The following is a 17301-nucleotide window of genomic DNA, read 5'->3' on the forward strand; positions in this document are numbered from 1 at the left end:
TTCACTCCATTACTAACATATAATATTTGTATATTGATTTCTTTTCTAGCACATTTAATAAGTTATAATAATTGAGTTTTGCACATGCATACATATTAAAATTTAATAGCTCGTGTACACTAAAATCGTTTTGTTGTGTTTTTATATGATTTGTAACCATTTTTGTGTCCTTGAAAGCTTAGTGTTATTTTTGTAATAAAATTCATATGCTGCAATGATAAGCTTTAAAAATTTGACACGGTCTCAACTATTCGTATATTGTCTATTGCAAAACATATATTATGTTCGAGTATTTTAAAAATACAAAACTGAAATAAAAGTCCTGTAAATTCCGCCCGCGGATTTCGTTACTGTGCAGCAAACAAATCAATAAATACATTTCTATAAATATATGATTTTTAATACATCAACAGAGCATATAATGCCAAAAGCAAAGTTAATTAAATGGTAAATTGTTTTTAAAGATTTTTTATAAAGCTTTGCTAGTCAATAAATATAATTTGGAGCATAATTACGTAATGCGAAGTTATGTCAGCGCAAAGTTAAGGAATCTTTTCGTTTCAAGAGTAAGTAGTAAGTGTATATTTATGTAGCCAACAGCATTGGAGACCGAGGTAGACTTAATTGTGTTACACAAATTAACTTGTTATTTAGTAACAGTTACATATATGGTTATTAATAAATAGTATACATATAAATACGAGTGCAAGTTCGAGTACGAGTGCGCGAGTACGTTGTATCCACTTTTTTTTTTTTTTTGTTTTTTTCGGTCTGTATCGTAGGAGCGTGAGCGTCAGGGTTTGGGGGCGGTATGTTAGGGGGGAACTGTATGCACACACAACATGCCTTCCTTGTAGCCAGCCATTAGGAACCGTTGTCGTCAATTTAGCAAATATTTACGTTGATTTAATCTCTGAGCTGACAAATGTTTGCATCTAACTTTGTCTTCTACTTTACTGTATATCTTTGTGCTTATGTATGTGTGTGTATCCTGTACCTGTATCTTAAGTTGTCGCTGCTGCTACTGCTGCTGTGGTTTAATTAGCATAGTGCGCATTTTTATGCATACGATAGAGCAGACGCCATGGGATAGGTGCATTTGCATTTTCAGCGCCCACATCTGCCACATCTATTGAGCTGTCACCATTGTCGTTTTGTTCGTTGCTCCATTTGTTGCCTAGTTCCTCTAGCATATCGTCCTGGTCTTCGATGCTCTGTTCGCTGTCATCGCCTGTTGAGGCTTTGCCAACTGCCTGCAACTTGCGATTGCCGTGATTTTCATGATTTGTTTCATTTGCAATTTCATTTCCGTTTAACTGACGATGTGTGGTCATGCCCAGTCCCAGTCCGTAACCGCCAGCGTTAAGGGAGTTCTTGGCATCCAAGCCCAGCTGTTGTTGCTCTACTGGTCGGCGTCTTGCCTGAGCTTGTGGTCGCTGTAAAAAATCAAAAAACCGAGACGATGCTGCTGTCGAAGATGAGGACGCCGATGACAAGGGGTAGTTGGTTAAGCTATCGGTCTGCGGCCAACCAAAGCCCCACAGCTGACTGCTGGGCAAATGCTGCGGCTGCCGCAGTTCGCCTCTCAATGCACCCGGCTCCAGAAACATACGTTTACCCACGTTCTTTAGTATGGCGCGATTCAACTCGACCTAAGTGCAGAGGAAAAGAAAGCAAAATTGTTTGACATTAAAGGAAATGAGTGCATGGTAAAGTTGATGTGCACACACTGATACACACAAATTCACATAAACGTATACTATATATAATGTTCATCAACCAGCGCTCAAGTGTGCTGCCAGACATTGGGGACTTGATGTGCAGCACACATTCAGTTAAAACGACATAAATATTTGATTTTCACACTATAAATTTGATTTGCCCTTCCTCGTATGCATTTATTAATTTTACAACTTTTAATTGGATTTTGACTAGCATAATTAATTATTATTAATCATATTTCTAGGACATACTTGTTACAGTAAACGCTGGGAAATTCAAAGTGCTTAGGTTTAGAAACATTTGAAATATTAAATGCAAAATAAATTTGATAATTAAGCTTCTAAAAAATCTAACAGATTTTAGTATTGCTATGCTAAAAAGTATGCAACAGTTTGAATTAATTATTTATATACATACATAAATTATTTTTTTATCTCTAGGTTTGCATATAAATGTCAAATCTTCCTAGGATTTATGTCGCTAATTTGAGTAAAGTATCCATGTAATTTAGTCTTTATGAAAACAAATTCTACTTAGCTTATCAGCTTGTAAATGGAATACCCCAAACGAATGTTATGACGACTTGACATTAAGTGTTTGGAAGTTCCCAGAGCAGTGTCAGTCTGGGAAAGCCGCCGGTGATAAGATATCAGCTCACACTCATAAGCTAGTAGCTTTGTTTACATATATTATGAAAATTTACAAAGTGGATCGAAAACACTATAAAAGAAATAAATTGTCTCTAGGAAGCCATCAGTTAAAAACTAACAACTTAGAAATGCATTTGATTGGAATTGCAATATTGGCTGGAAGCCTGTTCTTAGTGGCAGTTGCTGCAGCACCACAAAAACATCGTCATGCTGAAGACAATGACTTGGAAACACCAATTGATGGAGCCTGGCAGGAACTGGACGAGAATTCAAAGGAAACCGGCTCTGCAGTGGAACCACCACATTCTGAACGTCCTCATTATCACCCACATGGCAAGCACCCGCATCATGAACAACGTCCTCCACCCCCGCCCCCTCTAACGGCACCAAACTATTGAGCCCGAGAAGTCTACAACTCTGAGCCTGAGGCGGTTCTGCAGAGGAACAGGGACAAGATAGACCTCCACATCATGGCCCACATGGCAAGCGCCCGCATCATGGACATCGTCCTCCACCCCCGCCCCCATCTAATCGCACAACTATTGAGCCCGAAGAGTCTACAACTCTTGAGCCTGACAACTCAAACGGTTCTGCAGAAAAGCAGGGACAAGATAGACCTCCACATCATGGCCCACAAGGCAAGCGCCCGCATCATTGGACATCGTCCTCCACCCCCGCCCCCATCTAATCGCACAACTATTGAGCCCGAAGAGTCTACAACTCTTGAGCCTGACAACTCAAACGGTTCTGCAGAAAAGCAGGGACAAGATAGACCTCCACATCATGGCCCACATGGCAAGCGCCCGCATCATGGACATCGTCCTCCACCCCCGCCCCCATCTAATCGCACAACTATTGAGCCCGAAGAGTCTACAACTCTTGAGCCTGACAACTCAAACGGTTCTGCAGAAAAGCAGGGACAAGATAGACCTCCACATCATGGCCCACAAGGCAAGCGCCCGCATCATGGACATCGTCCTCCCCCCCCGCCCCCATCTAATCGCACAACTATTGAGCCCGAAGAGTCTACAACTCTTGAGCCTGACAACTCAAACGGTTCTGCAGAAAAGCAGGGACAAGATAGACCTCCACATCATGGCCCACATGGCAAGCGCCCGCATCATGGACATCGTCCTCCACCCCCCGCCCCCATCTAATCACACAACTATTGAGCCCGAAGAGTCTACAACTCTTGAGCCTGAGGACTCGAACGGCTCTGCAGAGGAACAGGGACAAGATAGACCTCCACACCATGGCCCACATGGCAAGCGCCCGCATCATGGACATCGTCCTCCACCCCCGCCCCCATCTAATCGCACAACTATTGAGCCCGAAGAGTCTACAACTCTTGAGCCTGACAACTCAAACGGTTCTGCAGAGGAACAGGGACAAGATAGACCTCCACATCATGGCCCACATGGCAAGCGCCCGCATCATGGACATCGTCCTCCACCCCCGCCCCCATCTAATCACACAACTATTGAGCCCGAAGAGTCTACAACTCTTGAGCCTGAGGACTCGAACGGCTCTGCAGAGGAACAGGGACAAGATAGACCTCCACACCATGGCCCACATGGCAAGCGCCCGCATCATGGACATCGTCCTCCACCCCCACCCCCATCTAACGGGACAACTATTGAGCCCGAAGAGTCTACAACTCCTAAACCTGAGAACTCTAGTAGCCTGGAGCCGTAATTTAATATTACACATAAGAGCAAAAGCATTTAGAATTTACCCTATATATAAGGAGTATGCCCTAATGGCTTGAATATGTCAATTCAATAAAGTAGAACTATTACTCCCATATCAAAAACACACAAATTGTTTAGAGCCTAACAAACTCAATTACCTGAGTTTACACCTTTTGTTTCAAGAGACCGAATAAAGGACACCATATTTATTACAAGCCTTTGACAAATCAATACATGATGCTGACATGTGTAAATGGAGCCCACAAAGACAAGGATCCTTATTCGAGTGGCAGCCTGGGTCGAATCGTTTGAATTCCTTGCATTAAATTCTTTGATTTTTTTTGTGCCTTTACCTAATACCTGACGCCCAGGTACAAAAACCCGCGGGGGTTGCATGCAGCAGCGTTTTGGTAACCAAATAAATTTTGCTTTGTTGTTAAGTAAAAATATTTTGCGTTACGTATACGCATACGTAGCTTGCCTTCGTTTGGTTGTAAGGCAGCTTTAAGCCACTGAAGGCTTTTCATCCCAACTCAATGTTATTTATATGCCTGTTTAACATGTTGGTCTTTTTTTGTTCATCGCAACCCAAGACGAAGACAAGTATGTTGGCGATTGTCTTTAACAAACGACCTTGCCACTGATTGTGCTATTTATAAACTTGTGTGTATTTATTTATTGCGCTCTTTAGCTGTTTTGAAATCTAAAAAGTTAACGCAGCCGTAATCTAAAAGTTTGCTTTGTTAACTGCCAACTATTTTTAATTTTTTTGAATTTACATTTCTCGCAACATCAAATTGCACTTTTCACTTGGAAAATATTTACAAAGCGTGAACTTGTTTGTCTTGCGACTTGAGCGAAAAGTTTACTTTTGCTCATTTTCACTTATTAAGAATACCAAGTGCACAATGTGGTCGCCCACCATTTACAACTCACCTGTCGCGTGTTTTCCTTCATCTGTCTGCGCGCAATTTCCAGCAGCAGCCGCTGGCGCAGCACATCCAAGGGATTGACAATGGACAAAGACGGTTTGTTGCGCTTCACCATTGAGTATTCGTCCTGCAAGAGGCAGTTTTATTATTTCTTTTTATTTCCTCTTACTTTTATATGCATTAATTTTTGAAACTCGTGAATGTTTGCAAGACGTAACTGCAAAAACTTTTTATGCTGTTCAAGCAAAGTTACATAAAAAAATGATGAATAAAGAGAGTTTGCTGTTCTGTCTACAAGCTGATAACATTTAAGAGCTAACATCAATATGAAGTAAGCTGGAGGCACTAAAGCAACCAACTATTTTAAGACATGGCACTTAAATAGTGCAAGATGAATGGTAATTGAAGTGCTAAAAATTTTAAAGTATAATGCTAATAACAAATTAATTTAATGCTAGGACATTTATCAGTTAAAATGTCTAATTGGAAAATTACTTTGACAACAATATTTTCTATGAATTGATATGTTTATCACATTATTATTTACTGATATGGGTAAATGTTTTCAAACATATTTGCTTTGCAAAATCTTCCTACAACAGTAAGATAAGAAAATGTGTAAACAACCTATTGTTGATACTTAGCTTTGATAAGGTCTATAATATTGTGAATCATGAAAACGAGACACTCATTGCCTGGTTATACAACAAATATATAAATTACTTTCCATTTTTATTACACTTTTGCAGAGTACATACGAGTATAACTCGGGTAACATGAGTGCCTTAGCAACGACTAATTAATTGTCATTATGAGACCCAAGAACTTATTGTATTAACTATTGGTGTTTTAGTGCACAATTCCACCGAAAAGTTGAAAGCTTGATAAGCTTGATTTGCCGTGGAAAATAACCAATGACTGACCATTCGATTTATTTAATATTAAGTTGAAAATTAAAATGTTATGTTATTATGTTAATTGTGACATGGAAAATTTGGCAGCTATAACCAATTTGAAGGTCAAGTAATCAGTCAAAATCAAAGCACGTACGTAAAACTGTTTGTTAAATCCTATGAGCACGCATTGAAATTTCCCTTTTGTTTTAAGACTTATCAGGGCACTACAACAGTGATAGCGATAAGATAACAATAAATGGCCAGAATGTCTGGAAGCCAATAGGAATGATAGTGACCACGTTTCATTCACGTTCAACATATAAAAGCACGCTGAAGTTTCAGTTTCGTTTAGTATACAATCAACAATTGCAAAATGAAGACTTTAACGATTGCACTATGCGCGATTCTCTTCGTCGCTGTTAGCGGCAGACCAAATGGCATGGGCTGGAGACGTTACTTTGGAGGCTGGGAGAAACATGGTGACCACCATGAGTGGAATGATCACGTGGGTCTTAGAAATAGCAACTTTGATGATTGGCATAGAGGCGAAGAGTGGATGCATCATCGTAGGCAGATACAGAAATCAGAAGAGAATACAGAAAAGCCTGCAGAAACAACTCCTGAGGACACCACCGAACAACCTGAAGTTTCATCCACGTCAGCCCCTGAAGAGTCCACAACAGCTGCACCAGAGGAGACAACTGAAGTGCCGGAGTCCACAACAGCTGCACCGGAGGAGACAACGGAAGTGCCGGAATCTACAACAGCTGCGCCAGAGGAGACAACCGATCAACCGGAGGGGAGTACAACTGGTGCCCCTGAAGAGCCGATCACAACACCCAAGGATGAAGACCTTGAAGCATCAACAACTGATGCAACTGAGGAAACCGATACTACAGCAAAGGAAGAGGAGACAACCATCGCGCCCGATGACTCTACAACTGTTACGGCTGACGATGATTCAACCACAGATGCTGCGGATGAAACAACTGCAGCGCCAGAGGAGCCCAATACCGAAGAACCCAACACCGATGTGCCCATTGAGACAACAGTTGAACCAGAGGAGGGCAGCGGCTCGGAAGATTAGATCACAGTCCTTAACTGTCTAAAGTATTTCGATATTAAAATAATTAAGCTCATTGCAAATCCCCGCTGAGGATCTTTACTATTTATTGTAAGTTAGCAATTGCTAAGCAATTGTGTAATCTAAGTATTAAATATACGTTATAATTTATAGCTTTGTCTATTAATTTCCTGACACCAACCATGCGGGTATATTTAATACTTTTCAAGTATCACATGTCTGATGACTAGACTAGATAATTTGAATGCCCAATTGACATTATCTTGATTAGCAAGACCGAAAGTGAAATATTTGAAGTGGTTCTTATATTTGCCAATTTAGTCATATTAACCGACAAGAGACTTAGTTCTTCCAAAAACAGATGTCATATTTTTAAAACTCGCTTCTTGAGTCTATAAACTGACTATGAACGATTTAGACACTCAATATTAGACTTTGATGGCAACATTGCAATTACATCTAAATAGTTTTTGTTTTTTGAGAATGGTCATGGAATTTATCTGCGTAGCACTCTATATTACATCAGACAGTTGTGCTGTCAATATTAGTTTATGGTCAACAAATTCGCTAAGCAATAAGACTAAGTTGCGAAATGCAACAATTATTAAAGTTAAATATTTATAGCTATGCAGCTGTGCAAACATTAAATAGACTATATAAACGCCTGAGTCCGATGCAATGGCAATAAAATCATGAGAACTCTAACAATTGCAATCTTTGCCGTGTTGCTGGTGGGTGTCTTTGCCCAAAGAGCTGGTAGCCCTGCTGAGGGTCCGTCTGGACCCCGTGGTCCACCTGTACTTGGTCCACCTAGAGGAGAAAATGGTGGCAAGTATCACGGCGCACATGGGCCTAGACCTGGAGGCCATGGTCATCGTCCTCGATCGAGCGAACAATCTAACAGCCAGAGCGACGAAAGTAATGATAACAGCGAATCTGAAGATGACAGCAACGACTCTGATGATCAAGCCAACGAGTCAGGGAGCGATCAGTCCAATGAAAGTTCTGCAAGTGATGAAAGTGCTGCAAGTGATGAAAGTTCTGCAAGTGATGAAAGTGCTGCAAGTGATGAAAGTTCTGCAAGTGATGAAAGTTCCGCAAGTGACGAAAGCGCTCCAGAGGACGGGAGTGATCAAAGTGACGAGAGTGATCAGAGTGACCAAAACGAAAATGCTAAGTGAAGTTGTTTTTCTTATTATAAGTATGATAAACCTACTAATGGCTATGGATCGCATGCTGGTAACAACAATACCGAGCAGCCAAGAAAGAACCCATCTTCATAGTCAGAATCTATAATTGTTTATCACTAAATTAATCAATAAATAAAGAAGCTTATTAGATCTTTTTATTTTGTTAACTGTGCTAGATGAACAGTATTTAATTAATTAATTTTCGTATTATGGAATTTTCTAAAATTACATCCAACGGCTTTCGTACTTGAAAAATCTTTAAACTATTAAAAAAAAGACGGACAGCATAATTTTATAAATTTTCTTAAAAATAAATTTAAATTCTGAAAAACTATGATTAATTTATTCGGTATAAGAGCTACTGTTTCTTCCCTTTAAATTATATCTTTGTTACGCGCTTCTGCTACTGTCTAATGTTATTAATGCCACGTCGTTAAACGTCTTCGTTTTGCATGACGTATGGCTTATTGTTGAATGCAAAATTGTTATAAATTGTTTTTAGCAACTTCGCCGCAAAAGTTTTAGCCTTGCCGCAAGTCAAACGCAGCTAAAGTTTCATTGAACGTTAAAATAGTTTCGCCTTAAATGTCTTAAACAACTTGCGAACTACAACAGAGAAATGCAACATCAAAGTCGCTGATCAAATTTGAAAGGTATTAGTGTTCAGCATAAGTACTTATGTATACTTCATAGCCATAGAACTAAGACCTAAGTGTGGGGGAGCCTAAAAAGTTGGTCCTGTCATCTAAACTGTTGAAGGCAATTTTACAATTGTCACAAAATTCAACTTAATTGTTGGAAATTAAAGCGCATAAAAACATTTTTTCTTTTTTGTTTGTCATAACTTTGCCACAGGAATTAATTTTACTTCTACAACTTTGTATTTATCTTTTGTGTTGTCAAACGAGGCACTAAAATATTGTTTTGCTTGTTCTTGCAATTTTTAGCAACAACTAAATTTTCCATTTAACAAATTTTATTTTGCGTTTTAATTAGACTGAAGGCCAAATCGAAATTGATAAATTTGTGTAGAAAAAAATATAATGTTTGTTTAACAGTAGATCTAGTAAATTACGATGTTTGATTAGATAATATTATTTGTGTAATTTTTATGTTGGCATTATGAGTAATGCTGCCTGTTGGCTACTTAGACTTCTTGTTGGCGTCTATTAAGTACGCACATTATCTTAAGTGATTTCAAGTTAATCAAACCTTAGATAAGAAAAGTTGTACGGAAATGGAGCAGAGACATCACATTAAGATGTAGAAGCTTGCGATAAGATTCAGCAAGTATGCATGTTAACATATGTACTTATGTCTAGCATATATTTATTAATAGCAATAGACGTGTTGCTGTTTAAGCAAATGTCTGATAATGTGACGTGAGTATTGCAAGCATGAACGTTGTTCAAACACGTGATTGTATCAGTATACAAACTATCAGTAAACAAAAAAATCTGAACAATCTGCTTTTGATAACAACTGAGCAACTGAAATTCTTAGTAATTAACCATTTAAGACTTATGTATAGCCACACGCCAGTTTTTGTTTTGCCAACAATTTATTATAAGACAAAGGTAAATTTGTTACGAAATTCAAATACCAACTGCCGCAAGCCACAACAAACGAGGAGTAAGGGTGGGGCTTACTCACCTGTAGAAGCTGCGCGTCCAAATAGTCCAAAGGATATCCGCCAGCGGCTGTTGCGTCGACAACAGCTCCAACCACATCCCTTCGTGGTGCAGTGCATACGAAACGAGTGGCACAGAGTAAAGTCAATAACACCGGGCAAAACCACGCTGTGGCTTTCATCATTCTGCAATTGTACAACAGCAACAACAAGAAATGATAATAATTGCATAAAATATCAGCGAATCGAACACCTAATGGCTTTACATGTGCATTGCCATGTGCCCATGTCAGTGCGGTTCAAACTGCATCAAGTTGAACGGAAAAAATTGAATTGCATCTGCTAACAAATTGCATTTTGTACCGCGCTGACACTTATCAACTGCCAACAGTAGTTACACCTGCTACACTCCCGATACACATAAATGTATGTGTATGTATGTGTATATACAAACGAAAATTGCATTTAAATAAAGCCACAACATCAGACAGCTACAATAAAGCCGCTTACCTTGTTCAGATTAAAATACCAGTGCTGTTAACTTTCGATAGAGTAAAGTTCATTTTTTGCTTTATGGAATATATCATATGCAGTTGCTAATAGGATTTTCTTAACACCTCAATGAAATTTTTGGACAAATAATTCTCGAATAATCTTTTAGAATAATATTGCAAACTCAGCGCTCACTGCCATTGGTTTGTGCTTTTTAATGTTTAAGCTATTCGTATAAAACTAAATTCTGTAATTTAACACCTATTTTTATAGATGTATAATATTAATACTCTATGTAGAATATAGGGAGTTATAGCTCAGCATGAAGACAAGCGACTCGATTTTTCACATTGGCCAAGCATTCATGAAAATGTCAAGATGAATGTTTTGAGAAATACTCGACCTTTTAGCCTGGCCGAAGCGTGTTTATAATTTATGGCATATGCACATGCATGAGTTGCTCTGTGTATATGTATACGGATGAGCCCAGTTCCAGTGCAGTTCCTCAATGGACACAGCAGCTGTCTGCAGCCAACCACAACGGACGTAAACGTAATGTATAGAAAAAAATAACATAAATATATACGCGCATATGAATACAAAATGCAAATGCAAAAAGCTGCCACAATACGTTACCGTTAGCAGGAAATTCTGTAATGTCCCAGGACAATTGGCTGGCGATGTGAAAAATACCAATTTGAAAGGCAATGAAATCTAAATGTCAAATTGACAACTGGGTCAGAGGCCTCTGCCTAATGACCAGCGATTGGGCGACAATATCCGTTCTAGCTGGGGCAGGAAATGCGCGAAACCCCAGTATAAATAGTAGTATCTAAGAATAGACCAAAACTGAAAGCAAAGCGCTGCTTACAGACACCACTTTTAGTCAATGAGTAGCCAGCCAGTCTGTATAAATGAAATTGGCTTCTTAGTTCGCCTAGCGCGTCATTCATCGCTTGATTGTGTCCTCATATCCGCAAACTAGATATTTTGATTAGCTGCCAGCATCAGCTGTGTGAGAGTTTTGATAGCTAGAGTGCCACATAAATGATTTGCACGCGTTTCTTGCTATATCCTTGATAGGCAATTCAAGGGTTCTTTATTCAAACATTCTGTGTGTTAATCTTATATTAAAGATTGATACTTGGCCATTATCTTCTCTGCTAGGTGGTGGTTTAATTTGATTACAACATGGATTAGGTATCTTAATTTCTTTTAAATGGCGCCAAGCTGCGTCAAACTAAATTGGTCAATTATATTATAAGTTAGCAAAGACAGCTCTAAATATAGTACAACTTTATATTCCAAGCATAATCTCCAACATATGCATTTATTTCCATCAACATATGAATGGATTCATTTGTTCCAACGCTGTCAGCATGAGATTTAAGCGAAAATCTCACTGAGTTGAACAACTTGGAAGCTTTCGCTGCTAAGTGCAAAATAGCGAAGGCACCTGTCATATTTATGCCAAACTAAGTACTATGGCTTACCTATTGACAGCTGCATATTACCAATTTATTTATGTGGCATACACATACACAAACACACACATTCGCACACACACACACATACATATTCAAGCCCACACATCTTGCAATTTAATTATTAAATTATTCACATTTCTCAAATTGCCGCAGATTTTTATTAAATGTCTCTCTATTTGATGTTTTGACAGTAGACAAAGCTTTGAATGCCATGAATACGTAGAAAATGAATGAATAATAAAGAGAACTGGCCTGCCTCACTATGAAATATGTTTTGTAGAAACAAAGGGACTGGCATACTACGAAATCGTGATTGCCTACGGCAGTTGCGACTACGCATTTGTTCGCTTTTATCTTCTTGGCTGAAGAAAAAGCCAAAGTCTATGTTGTGTTGTCTATTTGCATTTAGCATACACATATATGCAAATAGAGAGATGCTAAACAAATTTTTTATTGGTCGATAAAAGTGATTTTAACGACGCAACAATCTGATTTTGGCAGTTGATGAATAACAAATGAGAATGTGTTGATGAATCCTCCCCACAAATGTTTTCATTCAATTTTTATTGCAAACGCATTTAAAGCGTTTATCCTCAAATTATAATGCGCTTATGCACAGCAGGGTGGGCGCCATACTTAAACAGGAAGTCTGCTAAGCACATCCTTTGAAACAAGCCAATCAAGGCAAGATGCATGCCAAAGTATCTGCCAAATTACAGGCTGCGTAACTCGACGCAGCTCAATGCAAATTGCACTAAAGAGAATAGAAATAGAAAATCGACTGAAGTGTAAAAATCTTTAATGAAAATTACACGCTTGCCTCGCTTTAATTTGTATAATTTACTGCTTAGCTTGGCAAAGACAAATTGCAACTGAAACAATTATAAATTGCAAAGCATTTGCTATCAGGTGCCTCTGGCATTCCACTAGCTATCTTGTTGTTTAATTTGAAATTAGCAACAAGTAAGCCAAGTCTTACGTTATTACATAAATTATGTGAACCATCAGCTGTCTGGCAGCAAATAAATTGAGCATCACTTCCAGAAAAAAAAACTTCTAAGGTAGTTCTCTGTAACTGGCTTTAAGTCGAGTATTGTCCAGGATATACAATAAATTTTAATTGAATTCTTTTATGGAAGCCATGCAAATGTAATTTGTTTTTAAATGTTAAGCTTAAGCGCCTTTGAGATCTTCAAAGAAAAATTTATTTTAGATTTATTTATTGGCCTACGTGCTGGTGGCAATTCTATTAACGAAAATATTTATATACAATTGCCTATGCAATTAAATAAATAGAAATGTATAACTTTCATTGTATGTTTTTAATTATATTTACCAGGTATTTTAAGCAGCACACAAATATAACAATATAAAAAACTCACGTTTAACTGTGCGTTAAATTGAAACACTTGAGTCACGTTTGTATTTAAAATTGTCAACAAGCGTTGCACATAAAATGAAAACACGTTAATAATTAGTAATAACGCTTGAATTCTCTTTCGATTTAAACACTGGAATATATTTATGGTTTTCAAGATGAAGCAGCTCGTAAAAATTGCCAACGCTTTACTGTTATTTATGTGCTCACGTGCGTCTTTAATCAAACAAGCATAGACATAAAATTGTTTGCAATTTTTTTTTATCGAAGTTCACACAAAATACGGCTCGATTCAAAAACACTTTTGCAGATTGTTAATGGGATTTTAAAACTGTAATTTTCTGGGCTATTTTCTTGGTAGCTTGATTCCCGAACGCAACAGGCTGACGACGAGTGAAGAACTCTGAGCAGCAAGCGTTTGTCGCTTGTTTTTATATTGCTTGCCACTGACACGAAGCTGCTGCTGCTGCTGCTGCTGTTAACGACGACAGCGACGACAGGATGTACACGAAGCCAGCAGGCACACACGTTGGCAAACGATGTGCCACACGCGACTAGTTATGAATGAAACAATGCGGCACGCACCTTCGCGGGTTGCCCCAGGAGTTGCTCGAAAATTATAAAGCGAGTGGCATGCAGGCAAAAGCAGATCTCGCTGCTAGTCAGCTGTCAGTCTTATAATTATCGAACTCAATTAATATTTAATGGGTTTTTATTTGCACATTAATTGTTTGCTGTTGCCCCAAAGGGCTTGACACTACCACCAGCAAATCAATGCCAAAAGTGTTGCGCAGGTTGACAATATTACACACGCATGGACATCATGCATATGTATGTGTGTAGCAGTAATAGCTTTTGGCAGCTCTTTCGTTCGTCAGCTCTGCTCAGGTGTGGAATTGAGCGCCATTCATCTTAATCGCCATGATGCACAGTGGCATGGATGAGAATCGAGATGCTACACAATACGAAAAGCTTTGGTTTTTAGCTAAACTTATTGTATCGTATTTAAGATTGAGCCACAAATGGGTCTCTAGCTAGATAGACAGTGCAAGCAATGCATAGCCAAGCTTTGAATTAATTATCTGAACAATACATATATGTTACCTATAACATTTCTTTGTTATCACTGTTTCCACAGTGTCTTGGGCCATTAATATCGGCCGTTTGGTTAGATGCATGTTTTATTGGAATTGGCAAGCAGACATGCTGATGGATGATTTAACCTTTTCTTCCAATTAATCCTGCAAATGGTCCACGCAACAGTGTTGCACAATAGCCAACAACATGCCACATAGGCCAGGACACGCTGCCATCCTGCTGACTGCCTGTTGCTCAACCGATTTGATATGGTTTTTAATCGCTGTCTATGTGTGCATGTCCATTCGTAATTAAATACGTGGCATGCGTCGTGTCGTGTTGCTGACTCTTCCATCCCCAGTTGGGGATGTCCTCTGTTCATACATAAACGTGTCCAAATGTATATGTTGCTTGCGGCTGATTGAAATCTGTCAAAAAGCTGCTGGCAGCTGCTGGGCTCTTACCCAACTTTCACCTCAACTATCTTTCGCTTGTTGCGTACATCTGTGTGTGTGATGCAAAGCCATAAATAACTAAACAGTCAGGCATAATTAGCTTTAGTTACAGCGACTAGACATGTTAAAGCAGCGCTCTGACTCTCATTCCTTTTCTATATCCACATAATTAAGTAAACTATAAAAACAAACTACTGCAAGAAAGTGTTGGACATATTTCTAATGCGTTGATAGAGAATTTTTATTGAGTTCCACTTAATGAAGATAAACTCATTAAAGCCTTCGACAATGCTCAAGTTTTGCGCAATAAGTCAATCATAAGCGTAGGCGGGGCGGGGCGGGGTGGGCTGGGTCGAAGCGTTGCTAATTGCACATTGTCAATTTGACAAGCGTTTAAACGGTAAATGCCATGCGACTCAATTATGCACATACTGTCTATTGTCCTTCCCAACTCCTGCTGCTGAAATCCGCTCAACTCATAAAGCAGTGTCAAAGAACTTTGCGAGCAAGAGTCGCAGCTGCTGTCGATAAAATAAAGCAATTAATAAATTTATGACAATCACTCAAAGCACTTAATTAAGGCGTGTCCTTAAATCCAAGAGCACTTTCAAGAGCACAGATGAGTTAAGCATATGTGTGGTAAATAGGGCAAACAATTCAAGTTTATTTAAGTTGCAATTTCTGACTTTTGTGGCTTTCAACTAAGTCGCCTCATTTTACCTGCAAAGCAAAACTTTTGGTAGAGTTAATTTCATTAGCATCGTCATTTTTGAGCGGATTACATTAATTATGCTCGAAGAAGCGCCACAAGTGAAGCGACTGGCAACAAATCCAACTGAATTTGCTCGGCTTGTTGGCCAAGAGTACAACTTTGTCAGTAGCTGAGGCTTGACAAAGCAAAATATTTAACTAAGAAAGTTACTTTTTATTAGGTTGGACAGCAATAATTATGTGGCTAACTTCAACGATTGACTGGATATCAAAACGATTTGGTATTTGTTTTTATGGCACAGAACTTTAGGTAAATTGCAGTACGCATTTTTTTCTCGGAAAGACCAACGTTTTTAGTTACTACAACAATTTGTATAAATTTATTTGCACATGTTATTTTTGTATGCACAAACAAATAAACAAACTCGGATGCAGTCAGCCATTTGTATGTACTTCAGCAGTTGTAGTTGTGGCCGTTGGCAGTTTTTTCAAAAGAATTTGAATTTTCATTCATTTGAATTCACGCAGATTTTGGCGTTGATTTGTTGTTGTTTGGAGGCAGCGATTAAAAAGACCCGCATGCATCAATCCACGCCTACGGTGCTAAAGCGTCAACTGCTGCCGGTCTAGATATGATTTATGAGTATCATGCGGAAAACGCATAAACAAACCAAAGAAATCAATAGGATGTTGTTGGGGTAGAAAAGATGCTGGTCCGACCAGCTGGGGGATGAGCTCATTTTGGCTAATTGCATTACTTGCCTCATTTCGAAAAGAACAACTGAGAGATGCATACTATATTTAATTATGGTTAGGAATGTCGTAAGTAGGTCAGATATAAATAAACTCTTTAATTTAACTCTTGCCATACGTGCAATAATCAAGTTTATCCACAAAGTAACTATTTTTTATAACACTTCGACAATTCTTTAATGTTTGATGTCAGAAATACTTTCCCATAATAATAAATTATCATATACATATGAATATATTTTATACAGCCATGGCTAAAATATATTGTTCTTATAAATATTATAAATATTCTTTAAGGATTTATATCAGAAAAAGTACGAATTTTCACTGCCATAATAGCTTAAATATATTTAATATAATTCAATTATATTGTTTTTAGATTTTGAGAGTAATGTTTCTTAAATTAAATTTTTTGTTAAGAACTTCGGTTTATTTTCAAATCACACTCTAGCGGCTAATCATCTAAATAAAAATGGTTCGTGTACCAGCTAATGTTAGTCTATTATTATTTCTCTGTCCAAAAGCTCTTTTTGTGCCCATATGACCAAAATGCAACTCTGTCTAAATTTAACATTTCTTTGACATATTTAACATTTCGTTAACATTTGTGTCCGAACTTAAAATTTCTTTAACATGTGTCCGAATTTAACATTTCGTTCATTTTATCCTTGGTTGGTCTAATTGATCTTTAAGAGAATGCTGTCATTTTATATTAATGACAGTATTTAACTTCTCGGCGTTGACCATATAATTAAAGATATAAGCTATGGGTTGAATAGATAAAATACATAATGTGCAAAAAATTGAGTTTAGTATTTGAATGGACATTTTATTTTGAATTGTGTTAATAAAAATCATTTAATTAAAAACTTTCCACCTCTATAATATCTAATATCCTTTTATATTCTGTAGTAGAACACTTTGGCCCTAAAAAATTTCTTGTAACCAATAAATTTTATCATTTAATAAGGCGAACAGAAAAAAAAGATAAAAGAATAGCTATAATTCCCGCTACCCGGTATTTTACGATTCATCCAAGCCGCTAGATCTAGAGAGAAAATAGCCGAGTGAGCGGCACTGGTCGTATTAACAGCGAGCTAACATTCATGCTAACAGTAACAGGGCAAGTCTTATAAAAAAAAATTATTTTGAA

At 38.1% G+C, this 17301-nt stretch overlaps 2 protein-coding genes across 3 annotated transcripts; one reads left to right on the forward strand and one right to left on the reverse strand.

Annotated features, from left to right (window-relative positions):
- Positions 1-744: 744 nt before the first annotated feature.
- On the reverse strand, positions 745-13518 carry LOC108603919. 2 transcript variants are annotated; one of them, XM_017993110.2, is made up of 4 exons: positions 13111-13518; positions 9819-9981; positions 5000-5122; positions 745-1652 (listed from the first exon to the last, which is right to left on the reverse strand). In XM_017993110.2, exons 2-4 carry the CDS (start codon positions 9978-9980, stop codon positions 1038-1040), a joined length of 900 nt encoding a protein of 299 aa, XP_017848599.1. In that variant the 5' UTR covers position 9981; positions 13111-13518; the 3' UTR covers positions 745-1037. The 2 variants fall into 2 exon arrangements, with proteins under 2 accessions (XP_017848599.1, XP_017848598.1); XM_017993109.2 differs by lacking the exon at positions 13111-13518 and adding an exon at positions 10306-10415.
- On the forward strand, positions 6256-7127 carry LOC108603920 (mucin-7). Its single transcript, XM_017993111.1, has one exon. It carries the CDS (start codon positions 6265-6267, stop codon positions 6976-6978), a length of 714 nt encoding a protein of 237 aa, XP_017848600.1. The 5' UTR covers positions 6256-6264; the 3' UTR covers positions 6979-7127.
- Positions 13519-17301: the final 3783 nt, after the last annotated feature.

This window comes from Drosophila busckii, chromosome 3R (assembly GCF_011750605.1).
Source record: "Drosophila busckii strain San Diego stock center, stock number 13000-0081.31 chromosome 3R, ASM1175060v1, whole genome shotgun sequence".
NCBI lineage: Eukaryota > Metazoa > Arthropoda > Insecta > Diptera > Drosophilidae > Drosophila > Drosophila busckii.

Bases quoted from the DNA above. Each gene is read 5' to 3' on its own strand.
- LOC108603919 (XM_017993110.2), bottom strand. From the start codon at position 9,980: ATGATGAAAGCCACAGCGTGGTTTTGCCCGGTGTTATTGACTTTACTC. The intron at 5,123-9,818 runs GTGAGTAAGCCC...TGCCTCTTGCAG, and splicing joins TGGACGCGCAGCTTCTACAG to GACGAATACTCAATGGTGAA. The intron at 1,653-4,999 runs GTGAGTTGTAAA...CTCTGCACTTAG, and splicing joins TGAAGGAAAACACGCGACAG to GTCGAGTTGAATCGCGCCAT.
- LOC108603920 (XM_017993111.1), top strand. From the start codon at position 6,265: ATGAAGACTTTAACGATTGCACTATGCGCGATTCTCTTCGTCGCTGTT.